The sequence below is a fragment of the Sciurus vulgaris genome, assembly GCF_902686455.1.
Source record: "Sciurus vulgaris genome assembly, chromosome: 6".
Classification (NCBI taxonomy): Eukaryota; Metazoa; Chordata; class Mammalia; order Rodentia; family Sciuridae; genus Sciurus; species Sciurus vulgaris.
Genome location: NC_136466.1, coordinates 117,999,683 through 118,021,072, shown reverse-complemented (window position 1 = coordinate 118,021,072; position 21,390 = coordinate 117,999,683). Strand labels below are relative to the sequence as shown.

Here is a 21,390-nt window from a genome sequence, read left to right as displayed (position 1 = left end):
AGCAAATTAAGTTAAATAAAGACAGAGAAATTAGTATCGCTAATGTAATGTTTTTATAATGAAACAAAGATTTTTTTCAAAGAAAAGTAGCCTGTTTTCATGTCTAGGAAAAACACAGAAGAATCTAAAAGAGGGATAAAATAAGGGTCAAGTTCACATATGATGAGAGTAAGTAGTATCAAATTTCTAAAAGAATACCTAAATGAGACATTATTGACTTAAATTGAGTGGATCAGCTTCCTTCAAGGATTCCAGGAATCACTGGAATTTTAAGTAGAATTTTGTATTAAGTCAAAATTTTCAACATCCTCCAAAAATAGTTAAAAAACCATAGTTTAACACATGTATGTGTGGATCATAAGGTGAAAATACCACATATTGATATTTAAGTGTAGGTGTAGATACGATGGTTTATATTGTTTTATTCCTCTATAAGTAATAGAAAAACTTTTTGTCATTGTTTTACTGCATCATTATTTTGTTTGATTTAACAAAATATTACAAAGTAAACAGCCACATAACTATCACCCAGTTAAGAAATAATGGTAGCCTTTCAAAAAATTGCATTGGGAACTTTTTTTTGCAAGAATATTGCATACCCACTAAGAAGTCTTTTAACAATTAAGATGGAAAATGGCTTTGACAAAAGTAAGTCCTGTGATTTTTAAAAAAATAGTCAAATGATAAGAATTTCCTAATTAATATGCTTTATGTAACCAGGTTCTCAAACCATTGGATGTGAAAACCAAATTTTATAATGCAGAGGTAAGTTTTGGACACTTAATGGGATTTTAAATTAAACATTAAAATCTTAGAGAAAACATGAAATATTGCATTTCTTATTATATTAAACTGCTGGTAAGACTAAATTATTTGTGAAAAGTGAACATGAAGTTCAACTAAAATTTAAATTTCAATGATAGGCCTCTTCATCTATTGTTTCAGCCTATGTGTAATCAATGTTTCTTGCTTTCTAGTCTCATTATTAATCCTATAAGACCTTCACCCCTTTCATTAAGTGAATGCTATATAATTCCATTTAATGGTATTGTTATTGCTTAAAAACACTAACAATCTGTTGAAAACTTAACCGTGTGGTTCTGGACATTACAAAATTTGAAGTAGTAGATCTAGATTTAATATTCCATGGGAATATAGTGACAAGTAAAGCACAGCACATTAAATTCTTCCCTGGGAAGTCAGTGTGCCAGCCAGAGTTGAATTGCTGAGTCTCCTGAATGATTTGAAAAGCTCCTTGGGAGAACCAGGTTTGGCAAAAATAGAGAAAGTAGTTAACTTAGAATAGAAAATAACCTTCATTGTAGCCTAACAAAAGAGATAAAATAGACTTTGCCATATGTGAAAGAATTTATTGTTTGGATTTTTATCGCAAAGAATTCTGTCGTAACTTCTAGGATAATTCAAAATATTCTGCCAGAGTGCAGTGGCACACACCGATAATCTCAGTGACTTAGAAGACTGAGGCAGGAGGATCCCATGTGTGAGGCCATCCCCAGCAACTTAAATCCGAAGCAACTTAGCTATACTCTGTTTCAAAAAAAAGGGGGTGGGGATATAGCTAAGTGATAAAACATCCCTGGGTTCAATCCCCAATACTGAAAAGAAGATGTCTAAATACAGTAGTTTAAAATGCAGGTTATATGTCTCATTACTTTAAAACCAAATGGTGATCAGACATTTGCAATGATGTCGTTTGACATATATTTTTACCAGTAGCACTGGAGATTTTACTCATTACCGCATTTGAATTACTCAATATAGTGTTTGAATTGCTTAACTGTCAAAGTTAAGGTCTGTAACCTGCTGCAAAGGCCTATTGGGAGAAAAGGAACAGAAAATACATGTAATAACAAATCTTATAGTAAATCTAAAATGAGAATTGTATAAACATATGCTATAAGAACTTGGGTTGAGAACTTGGAATTGTCTAAAAAGAAGCTTTATGGAAGAAAAAGGGAACTAAAATCTGGAAGAAATGGATGTTGGGAACAGACACATGTCAAAGCAGTGAAGGCATTCCAAACAGTTACCAATGTACATGGGATGTTAAGTACATGGTGAAGAGTATACATATTTGATGGGAAAGGTACAACCTCCTCAAGGTGATTACCAGATGTTTAAATAGTTAACATTTCTATTTTGGAGATTAGTGAGTTGGGATACTACTTATTTATTTGTTTTTTGTTACCAGTAGCATTCTACTGAGTATAGTATAGCAGCTATTCAGTTTGGTGAATTTTAAATAGTCTGTCGTTTTGTTGGAAAAGGTTTCATTCATAGTATGAGGGGGAAATATATCTACTTTCTAGTATAGATAGATATGTTAGAAAATTTTTTAAATAAATGGAGTTGTAGGAGGGTATTTTTTTCTTTGACTCCTAGGAAGAACATATTAAACGTATTTTAAGTTTTCTTTATTAAAAATGTATTACATTGATATTTGTCAAGTTGTTTTGTGACATTAATATTCAATGATTTGCGAGTAGTTTTTCCAAATTGCTAGTTAGGGTGAATATTATAGAAGTGACATGCTCCCCAAGAAGGTAAACAATCCATGTTTTACCACACCAAGTATTGGATTTTTTTCATTAACCTATGTTCTCTTTGAATCTTTATATAACACTGTTTTGATAATCACAGTAATAATTTTATTTGCTGACTTTTTAGTTAACATTTGTAAGCATGATCTTTAAACTTTGCCAACAAACTTAAGCTAAAAAATATTTGCTAAAATTTTGTTCTTTGGAAATAGATATCTCTTTGAAAATCAAGAGTGAATAAATAGCATTTAGGGTCTCTAAGATTTTCAGTATTACCTATTAGGGAAACAAATATTGTTCAGCTATTAGAATGAGGCAGATTCTGCTGACTGACTGGAGTTAGTGAACCATACCATTATCAGTAGGTGATGCTTTTACTTCGTGCATTGACTATTATTAGCTCTACATGTGTGTATCAAGCATTTTTTTAAAGCTGTTTCTTAAATGCTAATATGTGAGTCACCTAGAGGAAAACAAGTTTCATGAAAACTTTTGTTGTAGTCTCTAAGATAGGAAAACCTTAAAAGAATATTGGTGAGATTAGAAGCTAGAATTCAAACATTTGGTCACCTCCTGGATACAAAGAGCCTCATACTAGATACAAGAGAGAGAACATTTTCCCAATTCTCAGGGAACTTGCATCTCATGGAGGATACTGACATGTCATAGCTACAGTATAAACACATCTCCCCCATACCCCACCCCATTCATGAAGTGTGCTTAAACTCTGGGAACATAGGGGTAGGTGAAAAATGATGGCTGGCTACACATTTAATGAAGGATGTGACATGTGGTGAATAAGAAGCTTAAAAATATGGATTTTAAAAAGACAAATCTAAGCAAGAGGAGGACAAACTCCCAATTGTCTGGAGTGGTCTAAGCCAGCATTTTCTGAAATGTGTTTCCTAGGGCTGTAATCACCCAAGATATTTATTTTAAAAAGGATTCCAGTATTAGAAAATTTAGGAGAAGCTGTACATTGTAAATCTGTTCTGAATATGGAATTCAGTGTTTACCCATCCTAAATAGCTACTAAAAATTACATTGTATATAAAGAATTTATAGAACTAAAAAAGCATGGGATGTACCTCTCTGCCCCCAAAATGTGCCCTTAACTATATTTGCTTCTGTTTAATATTGAGCCATATTGTTCTCTATTCCATCATCATGTAACCTGAGCAGTTTCACCTTTAAAAAAAAATGTTTGTCATATTTATGTTGCTTCCTGTTTACTTTCTTGTTTACTAATGCTGTCGTTTAGTAAGTTAAAAAATGCAAAGATGCATTTTATTTTAAAGTTATTCTTTTTCTTTAACATTTAACTCTGATTTTTCTAATTTTTCTTTTTTTTATTTTTCCATTAGAGTGACCTCAGTTCTGTGGTAATTTGATTTTTTATTATAAACTTATGCTTTTCTTAACTCACCACCTTTTGACTCTGCCTAATTAATCTCTCTTTACAAAACATAGTGGAAAAACAGTTAGTTGTGAACAATACCTGAGTAGTTTCAGAAAGTTATTTTGAATGTACTTTTTATATCAATTGTCTTGTTCAGTGGGAAAATACAAGTGGTTGAATTGTTATATTGAAACATTTATATTCTCATTTTTAATGTTACTTATTTAGGGGTTCCTTTTTTTTAAGGCATGTTAACCTTGTTTAAAAATAATCTTGGGCTTTTCAGTACATTGTAGAATACCTTACTATTCTTCAATCCTTTAAGTAGACTATCCAGTTGAAATTCATTTTCTGATGTACAGTGGTTTTTGTTTTAATTCTGAGTCAGGTAAAGATGGCCTTTAAGAAGAAGAAAAGCTGATTTTTCCAAGTTGGCTGAAATAATTTTTATAATTTTCTATTCATAATAAGCAGCATTTGCTTATATCATATTCTGTATATAGTAACATCAAACAGCCTAAGCACTTGATTCTTGTCTTAATTTTTCAAGTGTCAAATTACTTTATACTAACTGTTCAGACTAACTTGATTTTCCATTATGCTGCTTGTTTTTCTTTAATTTTATCTAAACTCTTCCTAAATTTATGCAAAACTTGCATTTTTTAAATTGAAATATGGGTCTGTGGTTATTTTTAAAAAGCAATGGATTTATGGGATATATTTAATTATTTTTTTGACAAAAAGTAACAGATAATGCCCTTAACTGGTACATTGTTTTGATATATCATTGTATTTCTGTTTTCATTTGAGCACAATTCCCACAGACTAAAGAATCTCTTTTATTTATAACTTCATCATCATATTTTTGCAAATGATTTCCATTTTTCTGGCTTTAGTGGTAAAAAGCTCTAAGTGCCAAATTATTTTGGTCAGTTTATGTTATTTTTCTGTGTGTATAGTATATTATTATGATACTTTTGAAAAAATAATTCTTGAATACCCTTAGTATATAATTTATTATGTTAGTCTGGTTTAAAGATAAACCAAGTTAGTCTGTTATTTTTTCAGTTACACAGAAAAATAACCAACTGGCATAAAAATAAGCATGTTTATCATAAATCAGGGAATTAAAATATATGTAAAATTAAGTATTTAAATTGTCTTTTGACTGAAATATTACTGAATAATACAGTTTTCAAATCTGTCACTAAAGCTATAAAATACTTTTGCCAGATTAAAAGCTCTCAGATTATGGGGTATAATTCACATATTCCTTTTTTTAGCCCTAACTGTACATTTTAAATGAATTAAGAAATCACTAATGACCACTTCCAAATTGCTTTAATTTAAAAAGTTAAGTCCTATAAGATTATAAAATAGATTATTCATGGTAATAGTGGTCACTGGACTATCTAAACTGAAGTAATATAATTGAAATTATATTATGCTGAAGTATAATGACGGACCTAGTTATCTTACTATAGTACCAAAGTTACAGATGTATAATCACCTTCATCGTACTAATGTTCATTTAACATTTTAATACCTTACTAACAGATTGAAAATTTTTGTGAATGAAATTCCAGTTAAATAAAGATTTTTGGACAGTAATACAAAATATTTCCTAGTTATCCCATATCCATTGTTTGACAAGATATCAGTTGACTAACACTTGACTTTGCCCTGTTAATTATGTTAGGATGAAGATTTCTTGTATTAATTATGATAACTTTAATTTGCAGGCATGAACTAATCACATTTGTGGTTCATATATTTTCTTCATATACGTAAGATATTTTTGTTGCTAAATACTTTAAATATCACATTTTGGTGGATACTTTCTTTCATATCCTCAGACTGATGAAGTATTTCTTGAAGCCCAGATTCAGAATATTACAACCTCACCCATGTTTATGGAAAAAGTTTCATTGGAGCCATCTATAATGTATAATGTAACAGAATTAAATTCTGTCAACCAAGCTGGAGAATGGTAAATATTAATTATGAAATGTTCATTCTTGAAATATTCATGTTTTTTTCAATATCCATTACTCGAGGATTTTTAAAAAAATAATTAATATACTTTATTTTTTGAAGATGTTTTAGGTTCACAAGAAAGTTAATAGGAGAGCTCCCACATATTCTCACACACACCCCTCAGATCCCCACCCCTTTTTCTTTTCTGTTTATTTATCTTGCTGTGTTGCTCAGTCTGGCCTCATACCCCTAGACTTAAGCCATCCTGCCTCACTCTGTTAAGTAACTGTGTCTACAGGCATATACCACTGTGCAAGGCTCTCCTCTTATATTAATGTGGCACATTAATATTTAGATACCTAGTAGTAACTAAAGTCCATAGTTCACATTAGATTCATTCTATATGCTGTACATAGTACTGGTTTGGGCAAATATACAATGGCATGTATTTACCATTACTCATTATTGCATTATAGAAAACAGTTTCACTTTCCTAAAAATATCCTATGCTATGTTCATCCCTCCCTCCATGTAAAAATAAGATCCTAGTCCTTTTACTTCTTGTGTTTTACTTTTCAAAGCACTTCTTAATTTTCATAACTCAGCAAGGCAATCCTGGAACTTATCATTATTATCCTGCAAATTATGAAACTAATACATGAGTGGGAAGAAATGGTGGAGAAGTTAGAAAGCAAAATTAAGGTGATTATGAGTTTGAAAAAGAAAAATTCTCTGAACATAAAATGGTGAACATAGGAATAGATGATTTGTTTTGTAAAAAGGAAATACATATGTCCGTCTACAGCTAATGTAGAAGAGGGAGGAATAAATAAATGTAGGATCGACATTATAAGTGAGGAGTTAAAATTAAAGGCCAGCCTTAGCAACTTAGCGAGGCTCAAAATAAAAAAGGCTGGGGATGTAGCTCAGTGGCAGAGCATCCCTGGTTTAATCCCTGGTACCAAAAAAAAAAAAAAAAAAAAAAAAAGGCAGTGGGGAATGGTATGTCTTAGGACTCAGAGCTGTGGAAGTAGCTCTGGTAGAGTGCTTATCTAGCATGTGCAAAACCCTGGGTTCAGTCCCACCCTGGGGTGGGTTGGGGGGGGAGTTATGCTTCTAAACTATTTTCTTTGAAAATTTAGAGAAAAGGAATATTTAAGATTCTGATTTCACTTTTCTTTCAGTTAGCTGATAAATGTCCAGTATTTTAGATAATATATTCATTTCATTGTAAACAATCTTAAAATTTTCCATGTTGATTTAAAAATATTAAAGAAAAATAGATGTTCTTAGTACAAATACTTTTTGCATTGAATCCTTTGACCTCTGATAACTCTTTGGGTAGTAAATCATCCAGTTCCTATCCAAAAAAAAAAAAAAATTACAGCCATGGCTTTTCTTTTAAAAGATGCTACAGAATTTCCTCTATCTCTATCTCTACCCCTCTCAGTGTATCAACATTTGGGTCAAGAGCATATTTGCAGCCAATGGATACACGCCAGTACTTATACTGCCTAAAGCCCAAGAAGGAGTTTGCAGAAAAAGCCGGCATCATTAAGGGAGTAACAGTAATTGGAAAATTGGATATCGTATGGAAAACAAACCTCGGTGAAAGGGGAAGGTTACAAACCAGCCAACTTCAGAGAATGGTGAGTCTGGAAATAACTTCAATGGGGGATTGGGAGAGGCAGGGGAGATGGGAAGTTAGAACAATTTAAGTTTTCTTTCATCTATCACGAGAAGTCAGTACTATAAGAGGTACTAATATTACTAAAGAAGAAGAGACTTTTATCTCTAAGTAGAAAACGTGTTGAGATGAATGAGATATGCATGTTAATTTAATTTACCTTTAACACATGACCTTTTTTCTTTAACTTTGCCAAATATTAAAATAACTGCTTATCAATTGTTCCTTCCCTTGGTAATTCATGCTCACCATTTGTTTATTATTATTTTCTTGTTATGCCCTGAAATTCTTGGACTTACTGTATTTACCTTTTCACTTTATACTTTTTTTTTTTTTTTTAAGAAAAAGGCATAGAAACTCAGGTGGTGAGTCACATTAAAGTCATCTTATAAGCATTGGTTGGATGTTTTACCTAATTGCTATACTGAAACTACAGATAGCTACCAGTATGGCATCTTTTTTTTTTTTTTTTTTTTTTTTAATCTCTAAAATTTACTTTTATTTCACTGTTTGAGGCAATAATTTTTAAATGATGATTATGGTCACCGAGCCTATTTTAAGCCATACTAGTTAGTTTTCATCTTGACATGGCATGTTTCAAGCCCTTCTTTTCTTAAGTGTTTTGGGAAAAGGTGTAATTTTCTATGTGGCTCATTTTGAAGTGATTTCTCATATCTCTTCAGGTGGTAACCTTGCCTATTTACCAATTTGTGTATTGAAGCTACAGTATCTCTGGAAAACATCCCTTTGAAGTCAGAGATGATGAAATTTCCTTACTGATTACTTACCTTTTAAGATTGATCTTAACTCTGATGAATCTGGATTAAGCTTAACAAAACAGTCCAGGTATGCAGGGCTGTTCCACAGCACCAAAAGAAGTTAAGAGTGAGGGAACAATAGAATGAATCTGAAATGTTTTCTCTGAACAACAGCTTGGAGCCTAAACCTCTGTTGAGTAAATGTGCTGGTGTGGTACCTTTGTTAAAATTGAAAGACTTTGTAATGGATGTATTTTAACTGTTGCTTATTCTATTAGGCGCCAGGTTATGGAGATGTTCGGTTGTCTTTGGAGGCAATTCCAGATACTGTAAACTTAGAAGAACCTTTTCATATTACCTGTAAAATAACTAACTGCAGGTAATGTCAGTGTTTGTGGGTGGGTGTCCTTTCCTCCTCACCTACCTAAAAGAAAGTTTTTAATCTCTTAAATATTCTTTTAAGTTTCCTCTTGACATGGAGACTTTCTGAGGTTTATGTTAAATACTATGAAGCTCTTCATCTTTTAACAGTATATTACATATTTTTGAGGTTCTATTGTATTATGCATTTCCTATATTTTTATTCATTCATTATATACTATGTGGGTGGATATTAATTGTTCACATTCAGTGGAAAAGAAAACCAACTCAGGATGAATTTTTCAAGCTCAGAGAGTTAGAAAAGATGGGACCAGAGTTTGAAACCAGGTGTATTTGACTTCAAAGTCCATGTTCTTCTCATTGTTTAAATTTCCTTCACACTTTAGATTACTAAAGCATGAACTAATGGGTTCTAATGGAATATTACAGATTTAAAGTAGTAAGGTAGAGTTTTCTGAAGCATACTACACCTGAACTGTATCTTTTAATAAGAAACCAAAAATTGATTATGTATTTATACCAATATAAGGGATAATCATAGGTTGGAAAACAGAGTTTTGATAGTAAAGAGAAGATAATGTAGCTCCTGAGAGGCAAAGAACACAGGGCTTTGAAGTTAAAAAAAAAACACTAGATTTAAATCCCAGTTCTATCACTTTTGCAAGTATTTATATTACTATTTGATATGTGTGATAGTTGATATGTGTGATTAGTTAGGGTATTTCGATAATATTGCAAATGTTGAATCCCAGCCTCTATACTTTGAATATATAATCCTTTTAATTTCATATCCATTTCAACCTTTTGGTATTAGAAAAATAGGAAATATTCATAGATTCAACAAATACATGAAATAAAAATGAGAAAGGAGTATGTTACTGATTAAATCACAGAAATACCTACTTCCTCTATGAAGCTACCTAGGTTTTTCCGAGCACAGTTAATCAGTTCTTCTCTGTTACCATAAATTCTAATTTGGTTTTTTAGGAACCCTCATAAATAACTGTTTGTCTCTTCCTTAATGATTTGTGAGTTAAGAAAAGCTGTCTTACCAGCTTTATAAATGCAGTTTCTGCCACATCATAAGAACTCAGTAAACAAGACACCCAGGGCGCAAATACACAATGCACAAATGGTATCTTAAGGGATATTTTTGTTTTTTCAAGGAAATCAGTTTATTGATCACCTAGCAATGGAAAAGTTTAAAATTTTTCTTTTGACCTTAACTTTTCATGATTCAAATAAATTTTCTAAAGGCACTTAGATCTTTAGCTGCCTCATCTATAAAAAATAACCCTCTACATATACACAGATACACATACATAATGTACAAATATTAACTGGGTGTTTATGGAATTTAATGAGAAAATTCATGTAGTGCATCCAACCTAGTTTCTGGTACATAGTATTTAAAATGTTTGTTAGGGAAATAGAGACTATGAAAGCTAATGTCATCAAGTCAATAAGTCTATAAAGTGAATAAAGTAAAATTTAAGTAAATACTTTAAAATATGGGTCCAACTATGAGAAAAAAGCGGTAAGAATTGAAAGTAGCCATGAATGGTGGTACAGTAGGAAACTATCTTTCATTATGAGCTTTTTGTCATATTTTCACTAAAACTTCAACTTAAGATGACCTAGTGATACTTATTAAAAGTAGAAGTTTTTTCATAGTAAATAATCATGGTGAGCAGGCATGAATAGTATTTACTTTTGAATCCTCTCAGTCACTTTTCTGAGTTATATGCATGTTAAAGGATTAGTTATCAAAAGCACTAGACTGAACTCAGTTTCTCATTTTATTTCCTATAATAGAAATTGTAAGATTACATAGAAACAATATGAGGCATAGAAGTCTGTAAGTCTCCCAGAGAAATGGCAAAGTGTCATTAGCAAATTAGCACTAGGGAATCAGTGTTGAACAATAGAACCAGAAAAGTGATCTCAAGCAGGTAGATTAGCTTAAAATCATTTTAAGCCTCAGAATATGCCATCTCCTTTCATTTTCCTGATTCTCTCTTAAATATAAAAATTATTCAATAGCTTTTCATTTCTCTTCATTTTTGTTTTTCTGGATACCCAGAAAGCAAACTTACTGAAAAGGAAAAAGGGGTGGGGGTGGAATACCATAGTATGTCCTTGTGAAGTGAACAAGATTTATTCCTGCTTTTCTGATTCCCCTAGCAGTGAAAGGACGATGGATCTGGTTTTGGAAATGTGCAATACCAATTCTATCCATTGGTGTGGTATTTCAGGAAGGCAGCTTGGAAAGCTGCATCCAAGTTCCTCTCTCTGCCTTGCCCTTACTCTGCTGTCTTCAGTACAAGGACTACAAGTATGTTCTCTTTTCAATGATTTCAAGTGTATAGGGGCTAATTTATAATCATTTATTATAGCCATATTTTCTCTGGTAATTACCAATGATTAAAAACTGAGGCCTATATCTTTCTCTCAATAGAGCGTCTCCGGCTTAAGACTAACAGACACATTCTTAAAGAGAACATATGAGTATGATGACATCGCACAAGTCTGTGTGGTATCTTCAGCTGTTAAAGTGGAAAGCTAAAGAAAATTCCCAGTGTTATGCTTTTGTTTTCACAGAACTACTTTCTGTATTTTTGTCACCTTTGTGAAATGATCAAGTCAGTAGCAAAAATAAGTATATATTATTTAATTTTCTTTCCTGTAAAAGTTAAAATATTAAATATTTGTTTTGAAAAGAATTTTACCTTGTGAATTATATTCTAAGTGGATATTTTATATTTTCTAACATATCTTGCTTCATTTTAGGTGACCATTGGACTCTGTTCTCCAAAAGTTCTATATTTGAGACCATTTGTCCTTAGCAAGTAGCTAAAACAGCAGTTAGCAAACTTTTTTTTTATAAAGGGCAAAATACCAAATACTTTAGGCTTTGCAAGCAAATAATGAACTCTGTTATTATAGTGCAAGAGCAGCTGTGGGGAAAATAGGCAGCTGGCTGGATGTGACCTGTGGGCCATAGTTTGCTGATCTCAGTCTAGAAGATACAGTTGTTTCTTAGAATTTTAGAATTCTCACAATACTTTACTTAGAAATATTTCAGTTAACTCCTTTTTTTCCCTACATCCTCAGTCAACATAAAGGATTGTTTAAAACAAATGGGATAGTCTCCTATAACCTGATAATTTGCTAACACAGTATGAACCTAGTTATCCTCAAATAACTAGATGTGATAAAAACACTTCTAACTTTCAGATACTAAACAGATCAGAAGTCCTTCATTTATTATGTGGTTGTTGCTTTAACTTTTATTAAGATGCCTAATAACAACCTAAATCTAAGCTACAAATGCCTAGATTTTTCCCACTGAAAAATAAACCACTTGTTTTCATTACATGTATTTAAAGGATTCCCAGCTTCTAATATTTGATTTTGAACTCTAAATCATGTATTTATATTATAAAACTCTCTCTCCATGTAATCACAACCAATTATGCCATCAACAAAAACAGACAGATAAGGCTATAAACACTATGCAACATGAATTTAACAAAATGTTTCACTATTTTGTCAGAAAAAAAGGTTATGCTACCAAATAAAATCATCCTGTTTTCATAAGTTGAAATTCAAGAATGTGTGGTTTGTTAAATATGAGTACATTAAGTCAAATACAAAAATTGGTTTTTCTCGAATGCATAATTTATTTATTGCCATGACAAATTTTTGTTCAGAATGAAAGCTATATTCAGAAGAGTTGCCCCTCAAATAAAAGTTATGAGATATCTGCAAAATAAAGTGCAAGCTGTGTAAAACTGAAGTATTGTCTTTCTTCCAAAATGATTAAAGATTTGATCAAATGATGAAGTAAGACTATAGCCACTACACTGGGTACTTTGATTGTTTTTCAAAGCATCTTCTCATGACTGGAACTTCTGATTCATTCTTTCAAACTTTAAAAAGTAACATAATAGTCAGTTGAAATCTACTGTATACATTAACTACAGTCTCTTCTATTTATAAATAACATTGAGATTAGATAATTCCATTTTAGAAAGGATCTGTGTAAAACTATATTATAAAAATCAGACTTAACAATTTGGTACATTAAATGAAAATGTCACTTGCATAAAAAGGACATGTTCTGTTTTCTGTAGCATGGTTACAGCTACTACAAGGAAATGTGTATAATGGAAGTCAAGCATTCCATATTAGAATGTGTGTATATAAATATTTACTTTAATGCCCTCTTGTTTCTCTAAGACAGTGACTATATTTTCCAGACAAGGAAGAATAATATTCTGTATAATTTTAAGAGTAGCTAGCACAATCAAATCACACAAAACTCTATTGAAGTGGCTTGTAGTGCAATGATTCCAAAGTGATGAAGGAACCGGAAGAGTAAAGCTGGTTTGACTAGAATGGAATCCACCTAAGTGGACAGGTGTCATCTAGATTGAATTTTTGGGGTGGTATCTTCTTAAAGAACAGAGTGAAATGGAATGCACCAGTTCCCTTAATTTCAGGTAAAAAGAATGGCTCCTTTTAACTACAATACCAGCACATGAAGGCAGTGTTTTAAAGTGTTTTCTTATGATTCTCTTTGATTTCCTTATCCAGGTAGCACTGGCCAAAATAAAATGAGTGGAAAAGCATTTCCTCCTCTTCTGTTTTCTAGCACTCACTGTGTAGAACTCATGTTAATTTCTCCCATGCGTTCAGTAGAGTTCATCATTAAAGTCATCTGGCCCTATGGCTTTCTTCCCTGGAAGGTTTTTATCTATAAATTCAACTTTGTAAAATATAGGTCTATTCAGGTTGTTTCTCCAGTGAGCTTTGGTAGTTTGTATCTTAAAAAGAATTTGTTTCATCTAAGTTGTAAAATATAGAGATCTAGAGTTAGTCATAGTGTTTATAATTACCCTTTTAATGTCTATGGGGTCTGTAGTATATCTGCTTTTTTTCCCTCCTTGTGCTGGAAGATGTATAAACCCACTGTCTCCCACAAGCTCTCTGCCACTGAGCTATATCCCCAGCCTTCCTCTAATTTCTTTTTTTTTTTCTAATTTTTTTTAAGTTGTAGATGGACACAATAACTGCTTTTATTTATTTTTATGTGGTGCTGAGGATCAAACCCAGCACTTCACACATGCGAGGCGCTCTACCACTGATCTACAACCCCAACCCCCTCTTTAATTTCTGATACTGTTAATTTGTATTTTGTATTCTCATAGTCAGCTACAGGCTTATCAAATTTTATTGATCCTAAAGCACTTACAATGCACTTAAAATACTAATCCTTAAAACATTAACTTCTTATTAAACACTGGAATAAGAATGACTAGTGTTTAAGGATCAGCTTTGCTCTTTTTAATCACAACTGTAACTCTTATGTGATTAGTACTTCATTCTTTGTAACAATTAAAACACTAGGAGCTGCGTGTAACGTCATAAAAAATTAAAACGGATTAGATGCAATATAGGAAATTTAATTTTAGAGGGCCTGTTCTTCTCTGGCCTGAATCAGTAGGTTCACACTGCTCTTCATTTTGGCCTGAGTCCAGATGGTCTAGTTGGGGAGAAACCTAACACTGCTCTAAATTTGAGTTCTTGGACAGACCTACATCCAAACCACTGGTATACTGTTTAAAATGCTGATTTCTAGGTCTTAATAATAGTACCTACTAAGTAAAAATTTATGGTGTGGCCCTCATTCTTCATGTTTAATGAATTCCTCCAGGTGATGCTTATAGTGAAATTACAGAACCACAGTTCTTATCTTTCGAAGGGGTGGGGGGAAAGGAAACTTCAGAATATCAAATCATCTTTTTAGAACAGTTATAGTAAGGCCCTTATTGCATTATTTTTACTAATTTTTAAAAGACCTTTTTCACTTTTCCCTCACAACACTTATAAAATTGTTACATGTGGCCCACTTCACCAATTTCATGATTAATCAGCAAATCCCAGTTGGAATTAGAACTGTCTTGTATGCCCCTGTACTTGAACCATGCCATTAGTACCTAATAGCATTTCCCCTACCAACCAATATGGTATCTAATTTATAATAAAAAAATTTTATGTCTCCTGTTATATTTAAATTGCATCAAATTAATGTTAAGCATAAGATTGGCATACCAAACCAAATTATAGCAGAGGACTGCATGAACAAGCAATGTTAGTGATAGATTCTTTTTGTTATCCATCGAATAATTATTACTTTTTTTTAAAAAAATCAATGTTTATGAGTATATAATTAAATTCCACTTAGAAAATCCTTAACTTAGGGTCAAGCCACTGGCTAATTTAAATATAGGTATATTTGGTAGTTTCCAAAGTAAGTTCACCACTAGGGAAACTGTGGTAATAAGTTGAACAGTTACATATCACTGAACTAATAAGTATCAGTAAGGGTTTCTAAGTGTATTTTATTACATACTTATCATAACTGGCCATGCTAATGTTATTGATACTAAACTGCAAACAAGATTAGTTAAGAACTATGCAGAAAACCTGAGCATCCTATCTTTACTTTATATATAAATTCACATTATCTATTTTTTCTCTTCATAGCATCCCTTGCACCAAATACTGCTTTCCACAAGCTCTTAAAGACTCCCTGTCACTCATCAAGATAGCAGCATCAAAAACAGTACTGACACCTATGATATATATTGACAGCATTTATCAAAGCTAAACTTCTGTAATAAGTTTCTTCTCCTGAAATGCTGCCAACCGACAAATGTATTTCTTGTCAACCTGCATGGGAAAACTTTCCACTTAGTCATCTTCCCTCTCAAAAAACCTTCTAGAAGGGAATTTAGAGCTGCAGAACTCACCAATAAACAGTCTTACTGTTCAATAAATATACTCTGCTATTAAGTCTAATATACAAATACGATAAAAGTTTCAAAATGGATGGAACCTCGTTCCAGTGCTGTACTAGCACTTAACAAGAGTACTAATCATTTGATTCCAAAGGAGTCTGTTTGTGATAAACCTATTATCTAAACAGAATTATTCTTTAAGAATATATACAAGAGGTTTTCCTTCATTATTTTCACACATCAGATATGGTGGTGCTTTTGTTTTTGTTTTTTGTTTTGGCTATTATCTACAGTGAAAACTTCAGAGCCATAAACCATTTCTATTCTGGCTTAGGGTTCCTGATCAAATCAGGAATGTTCTTCAGTGCTGCTGCTGAAGGATCTGCTCCGGATGTGATTTCTCAGTTGCTCTATAAGTTCAGGATTCTGTTGTTGTATCTGCTGAGCAAACTGCTGTCCCCTGTAATAAAGAGGCAAAATGAATTAGGGAATTTCTGGTCATAATATCCATGCAAAAATAAGTTCACAAGATGTGGGACTACCCAAAAGGAACTTTTCCTATAAAACAAGTTTTAGAAACATGACCTTCCCAGTAGCATTATACATAGAGCATTAATAGTGTATACACTGCCCTTCAACCTTTTGGCTAAGATCAAATGAAGAAACAAAATATCCAAGCTAAAAAGTGAGTGCCTGAATCAAGTGAAATCTATCCTTCTGATGTTTAATCACAATAAGCAAAGGGGTCAGTAGATGCTTTTATTGTATATACTCAAATATAATACTCTTAAGAATCAAGTCTTACTAGTTTCTCATAGGACAAGGTGTGACACCCAGTTTGGGATGCTTGTAGATGTTACCTAACAATTGATTTTCATAAACGCAAAGAAATTTCTTGAGTTTGTGACCTCAGTTGTATGTATCAGACATCACAATAATCGTGCCACTTAAAGATCACTGTAAAAATATCCAAAGCATGTATTCTCAGTATTTTGAGGTTATATAATCATAATCAAAAACAGCAATGGTACTTGTGGCATCATATAAAACTTCTAGTGACAGTGTCAGACACAGATTCAAAAAGCAAAGTATCTTAAGCAATTTGGATACAAGAAAAGGAAATATGCTCAAATGAAAAGATACAAGGAGTTTCTCTAAGTAATGAGAGATACTGAAAAAATTTGAGGAAGTTCCCTAAAAGGTCTGAACATTAATACATGCAACATGATTTTATTTATTTATTTTCATTTATTTTTGCAGTGTTGGGGATCAAACCCAGGGCCTTGGAAATGCTCACCAAATATTCTACCACTGAACTAAACACAATTTAAAAATACATTTTAAGTCGATATTTGACTTTTATCTACATTCCTGAGTAGTTACTCAAGTCTGTCAAAAAATTTTTTCTTGTGTCTTCATTGGCAAAAATGGAGGATTAATTGCTTTACATATGAGATTAAATTACATTTGGATATAAGATTCTTACTATTTCTATGCCTTTACAAATAGCAGGTCACCGAGTCCTTAGGAACTTCTATAAATGAAGTTGACAGCACTAATATCCCCAAGTAAGAAACCGAGGACCCTGATTTCATACTGACAAAAAAGGAAGTAACAAATAATTAGGCTGCAAATTGGAAGACTAAGTATAGACCAAAATCCGCTATTAATGCTCTGAACTCCTGAGTAAGTCACTAACTTACACCTCAATTTTTCTGTCTGTTCAGTAGCGATGTAAATTGCCTACTTTCTTCTAATTTCTGTCCTTAAAAGATTTTGCTGATATTTGAAGACCCATTGGGAAGGGAAAAGAGTACACTGAATACACATGATTGCTCTTCTCAAAAGACAGAGCTAGACAGAAGACCCACATCTTTTGGATTCCTGCCTTTCAATCTGAAAAGTAACTCCTATTTATGAACTTCTTTTGATTTAATAACTTCTAAGGAGACCAGAGATATTAACAGTAAAAGATTTAAAAAGCAGCAACAGCTGCAAGCCCTGGCCCCTCACCTTATAAAATACATTTTCATTATTTCTGCTTTAAGACTTACGCTTGGATGAGGCTAGACAGGTCAGTTAAGCCTCCAACTCCAGCAGCAGGTCCTCCAATAGCATTTGTCATCATTCCTGACATTCTACAGTATGCAAAAGATATATAACTGAGGTTAGGATATATTCTTAACAAACAGGATAACTGGCCAGGAAAAGCTAAGCCCACATTATATAAGAGGTTAGATAGAATTGTGGTTTTAAGTTCCAACTGACTGGCATTTAGGGAAGTTTTATCATTTTTTAGCTGATGTGCTCAACTTAAAAGCCTGACAAGTTGAAGGAGAAAATGTAACAGGCTCTTTCTGTGTACTTACAGCTGTTGAACTTGAGGGTTCTGCATTAAACTTGCTGCCTGGAATTGAAAAATAGTACCTCCCGTTAAAGGCAGTCAATAGGGATATTTAACAAAGATTTTTTTAAAGGTATGAAAGCTAAACTATGTAAGTACTAACATTTTGTAGCCTCAGTGCTAAGTAAAGTAAAGGAAATGGAAAGGTAAAAATAGATACTGGGAAAACTGACATTAAAAAAATATAGTAAGGCTAATGAGATTCAATACTATAAATAGCACTATAAATTAAGGCTACTGATGGCAGGTTACTTACTATTGCTGATCAGATCAATTAGACCAAAAGGAAAAATAGAAACTTTAAAAGTATAAAGAATCTCCTACACTTGAAAGGGTTTACTCCAAAAGACCCTTTTGGTTGTGACTGGTCTGTGAGGTTCTCTGAATGGACCAGAAAAGCCCTTTCTCAATAGGACTGAGATGAAGGCAGGCATCCCACTTCATGCCTGGAGCAGGGCTTTGGAACTGTGTAACTCTCTCCCAAACCCCATTTCTAATCTCTATCAAGCTGGCCTTTATTTTCAGAGCAGGGAATCCACTCAAGGTTTCATACATGCTAAGCATGGGCTTATCACCAGCCCTGACCCTTTTTTGTGGTACTGGAGATTAAGCCCAGGGTCACTTTACCACTGACCTCTTTATGCCCAGTCTTTTTCCTGAGACATGGTCTTGCCACATAAGAAATTTAACCTTCAGTGTAATTGCAGATTTCTATGCCATATATGGTTTTCTTCCTAAAAAAGCACACGTGTGCACAGATTTTTATATTCCACTGTGGGGAATCTAGGGGCTTCCTGACATCCATACCTGGCTTCTTTCAGAGGCAGGTAGACAGGAAACCATCTCTGCATTGGCCTCTGCCCTCAGTACTTCACTACCACCACCACAGAATCTCCCTTATTTATTTCTGAAAAGCTCAGCCTGTAGTTCCATCTACTCAAAGGCTGAGGCAGGAGGATCACTTGAGCTCAAGAGTTGGGGACAGTGTGGGCAAGATGGCAAGACCCCTATCTCTTAAAAGAGAATGGAAAAAACAAATGTTTGGAAATATATTACTAGATAAAATAGCCAGTAAAAGGAAATATACTCACCATACTAATGAAAGCTGGATTATTTATTAAGCTAGCCATGTCAAAGCTCAATCCAGTTCCTGTCTGTAAAAGAGTTATATCAAGAATCATTCCAACCACTAAAAATTAATTTCAATAAATTATGAATGACAGAACATATTTCACTCATTCTGCATTAACAACTTACAGGACTAGATACCTCTCTTAACTTCTGTTCTGCTATTTTCAGATTTGACTTATAGGAATCATTTTCAGGGTCAAGATCCAATGCCTTTTGATAACTTGTAACTGCTTCTTCAAATTTATTCATAGCAGTGAGGGCCAGCCTGATGAAAATATAGAGTAATACAGAGTATAAGAGTTATGCTAAAGAACATCAGGATATCACAATCAATTTTAGTATTCAATTCTAATTCAGATTATACTTAATTTATTCATTATACTGTGGTTCACAAGAGTATCACTAAAATTCCCTCTAATTCCAAGATTCTATAAATCTTACTTCTCTATTCTGCTTGCTGAAAACCTTGGTTATACCATATGGATTGTGAACTTAATGCTTAGAGATGAACTTTACCTACTTTTCCATTTTTAAAGTCGAATATTGAGGTAGTTTGCTTCATGAATGCCTAGAGTGAACTCCACAAAGATTTATACTGACAATACTATGGTCATGTAAATCCATGATGCTAGTTCCATTTTTGAAAACTCTAAAATATATTTTTGCTTCAAAATATTCCACTTTCTTTCTTCCTAAAAGTATCTTTGAGCAACCATAAATATTAGTTTTCTATTTTAAGAAAATAGGCTGTAGGGTATCAGATGACTATCCTGAACTCAAGACATTTTTGTTAAATAGATAAAATTAGCATCCTTTACAACTCAAATAATAAATTATTACCCAGGCAGAAGTAAAGTTACTCAATTTTAATGTTTGCCTCCACCTAGTTATAATTTATTTATTGGAAAATTACTTCAGAACTAAACAATAATGTTATACATGGAAAGCTAGTGTTGGGGGTTTTTGTTTATTCTGAGATTGTTTTTAATAAATTAATCCAATTTTTTCTTTTCTGATTTACCTCAGAGACTTCTGATATAGAGAAAATACAGTGCCAACAACAGAAATTCTCACAACCTAATTAATTTTCCATCCATCAACCCTGAAAGATACTTCATCAGAGTCCTCACTTAATCAATAGCCATAAATATTAAAACCCTACTGTGTACCAGGACTATTTGAATACTCAGAATTCCACAATGAAAAAGATAAATTTCCAGACCTTAAGAAAAGCTCATTCTACTTGGGAAGGTCAAGTGTCAAATATGCAATCAAAAAGGATAAATACTAAAGAGAATAAAGAGTTGCTCAAAAATGCCACATTGAAGTGTCTGCTCAGTTCCTTAGCCCATTTATTGATTGGGTTATTTGTATTCTTTTCTTTTTTTTTTTTTTCCTGTAAGCAAAAAAGCATTTGTTGTTATTTGTATTTTTGACGTTTGCCATCCTGAGTGGTGTGACATGGAATCTCAATGTAGTATTGCTTTGCATTTCCCTGATGGCTAAAGATGTGGATGGTTTTTTCATTTTTTGCAAATTGCCCATTTGTACTTCTTTTGTGAAGTGTCTGTTCAGTTCATTTACTCATTTACTGAATGGGTTATTTCATATTTTGGGTATTGAGTTTTTGGAGGTCTTCATGTATTCTGGATATTAATCCTCTGTCATAAGAGTAGCTAAGGTTTTCTTCTATTCTGGAAACTCTTCACACTGCTGCTCCTTTTGTTATGTAAAGGCTTTTAAATTTGTCAATTCCTGCTATTATTTCTGAGTTACAGTAGTCCTATTCAGGAAGCTAAAGCCTGTGTCTTTAAGTGTTTTCCCATGCTTTCTCCAAAGCAGTAGCAAAGTATTGGTCTTATATCCAGGTCTTTGATCCATGTTAAATTGACTTTTGTACAAGGTGAAAGACAGGGATCTAGTTTCATTCTTCTACACATGGATAACCAGTTTTCCCAGCACCATTTGTCTAAAAGCCTGTCTTTGCTCCAGCATATGTTTCTGGCACCTTTGTCCATAATCAGATGACTGTATCTATGTGGATTTGTCTCTGCTTCTTCTTTTCTGGTCTATGTGTCTACTTTTATGGCCAGTACCATGCTGCTTATTTTAGTTAATATGGCTCTGCAGTATAATTTGAGATTGGGTATCATGATGCCTCCAGCTTTGATTTTCTTGCTCAGGATTGCTCTGGCTAGTCTGAATCTCGTTCTTCCTCACAAATTTTTGGATTTTTTCTAGTTCTATGAAGAGTGCCATTGGTATTTTAATGGGATTACATTGAAT

General features: G+C 32.9%; 2 protein-coding genes and 1 pseudogene across 7 annotated transcripts in view; 1 reads left to right on the top strand and 2 right to left on the bottom strand.

The window, feature by feature from the left end:
- Positions 1-12,573, top strand: part of TRAPPC13 (trafficking protein particle complex subunit 13) — a 55,957-nt gene extending 43,384 nt beyond the window's left edge. The window contains exons 7-13 of one of the 4 annotated variants that reach the window (XM_079144880.1): positions 721-765; positions 3,926-3,943; positions 5,817-5,950; positions 7,388-7,586; positions 8,661-8,761; positions 10,951-11,098; positions 11,222-12,573. In XM_079144880.1, coding sequence (XP_079001006.1) covers positions 721-765; positions 3,926-3,943; positions 5,817-5,950; positions 7,388-7,586; positions 8,661-8,761; positions 10,951-11,098; positions 11,222-11,329 — 753 coding nt within the window. In that variant the 3' untranslated portion in view covers positions 11,330-12,573. Of the gene's footprint in view, positions 1-720; positions 766-3,925; positions 3,944-5,816; positions 5,951-7,387; positions 7,587-8,660; positions 8,762-10,947; positions 11,099-11,221 lie in introns of all 4 variants that reach the window. The other 3 variants (XM_079144879.1, XM_079144882.1, XM_079144881.1) reach the window with 3 other exon arrangements.
- The window catches only part of LOC306664130 (high mobility group protein B1-like), a 642,241-nt pseudogene that overhangs the window by 77,966 nt on the left and 542,885 nt on the right, over positions 1-21,390 (bottom strand). The window lies entirely within an intron of this gene.
- SGTB (small glutamine rich tetratricopeptide repeat co-chaperone beta) overlaps positions 15,107-21,390 on the bottom strand; it is a 50,819-nt gene continuing 44,535 nt past the window's right edge. Inside the window, exons 7-11 of one of the 2 annotated variants that reach the window (XM_079144884.1) lie at positions 19,231-19,369; positions 19,065-19,127; positions 17,939-17,976; positions 17,624-17,707; positions 15,107-16,029 (exon numbers count right to left, since the gene is read on the bottom strand). In XM_079144884.1, the coding sequence (XP_079001010.1) occupies positions 15,918-16,029; positions 17,624-17,707; positions 17,939-17,976; positions 19,065-19,127; positions 19,231-19,369 (436 nt within the window). In that variant the 3' untranslated portion in view covers positions 15,107-15,917. The remainder of the gene's footprint in view (positions 16,030-17,623; positions 17,708-17,938; positions 17,977-19,064; positions 19,128-19,230; positions 19,370-21,390) is intronic. The other variant, XM_079144885.1, reaches the window with a different exon arrangement.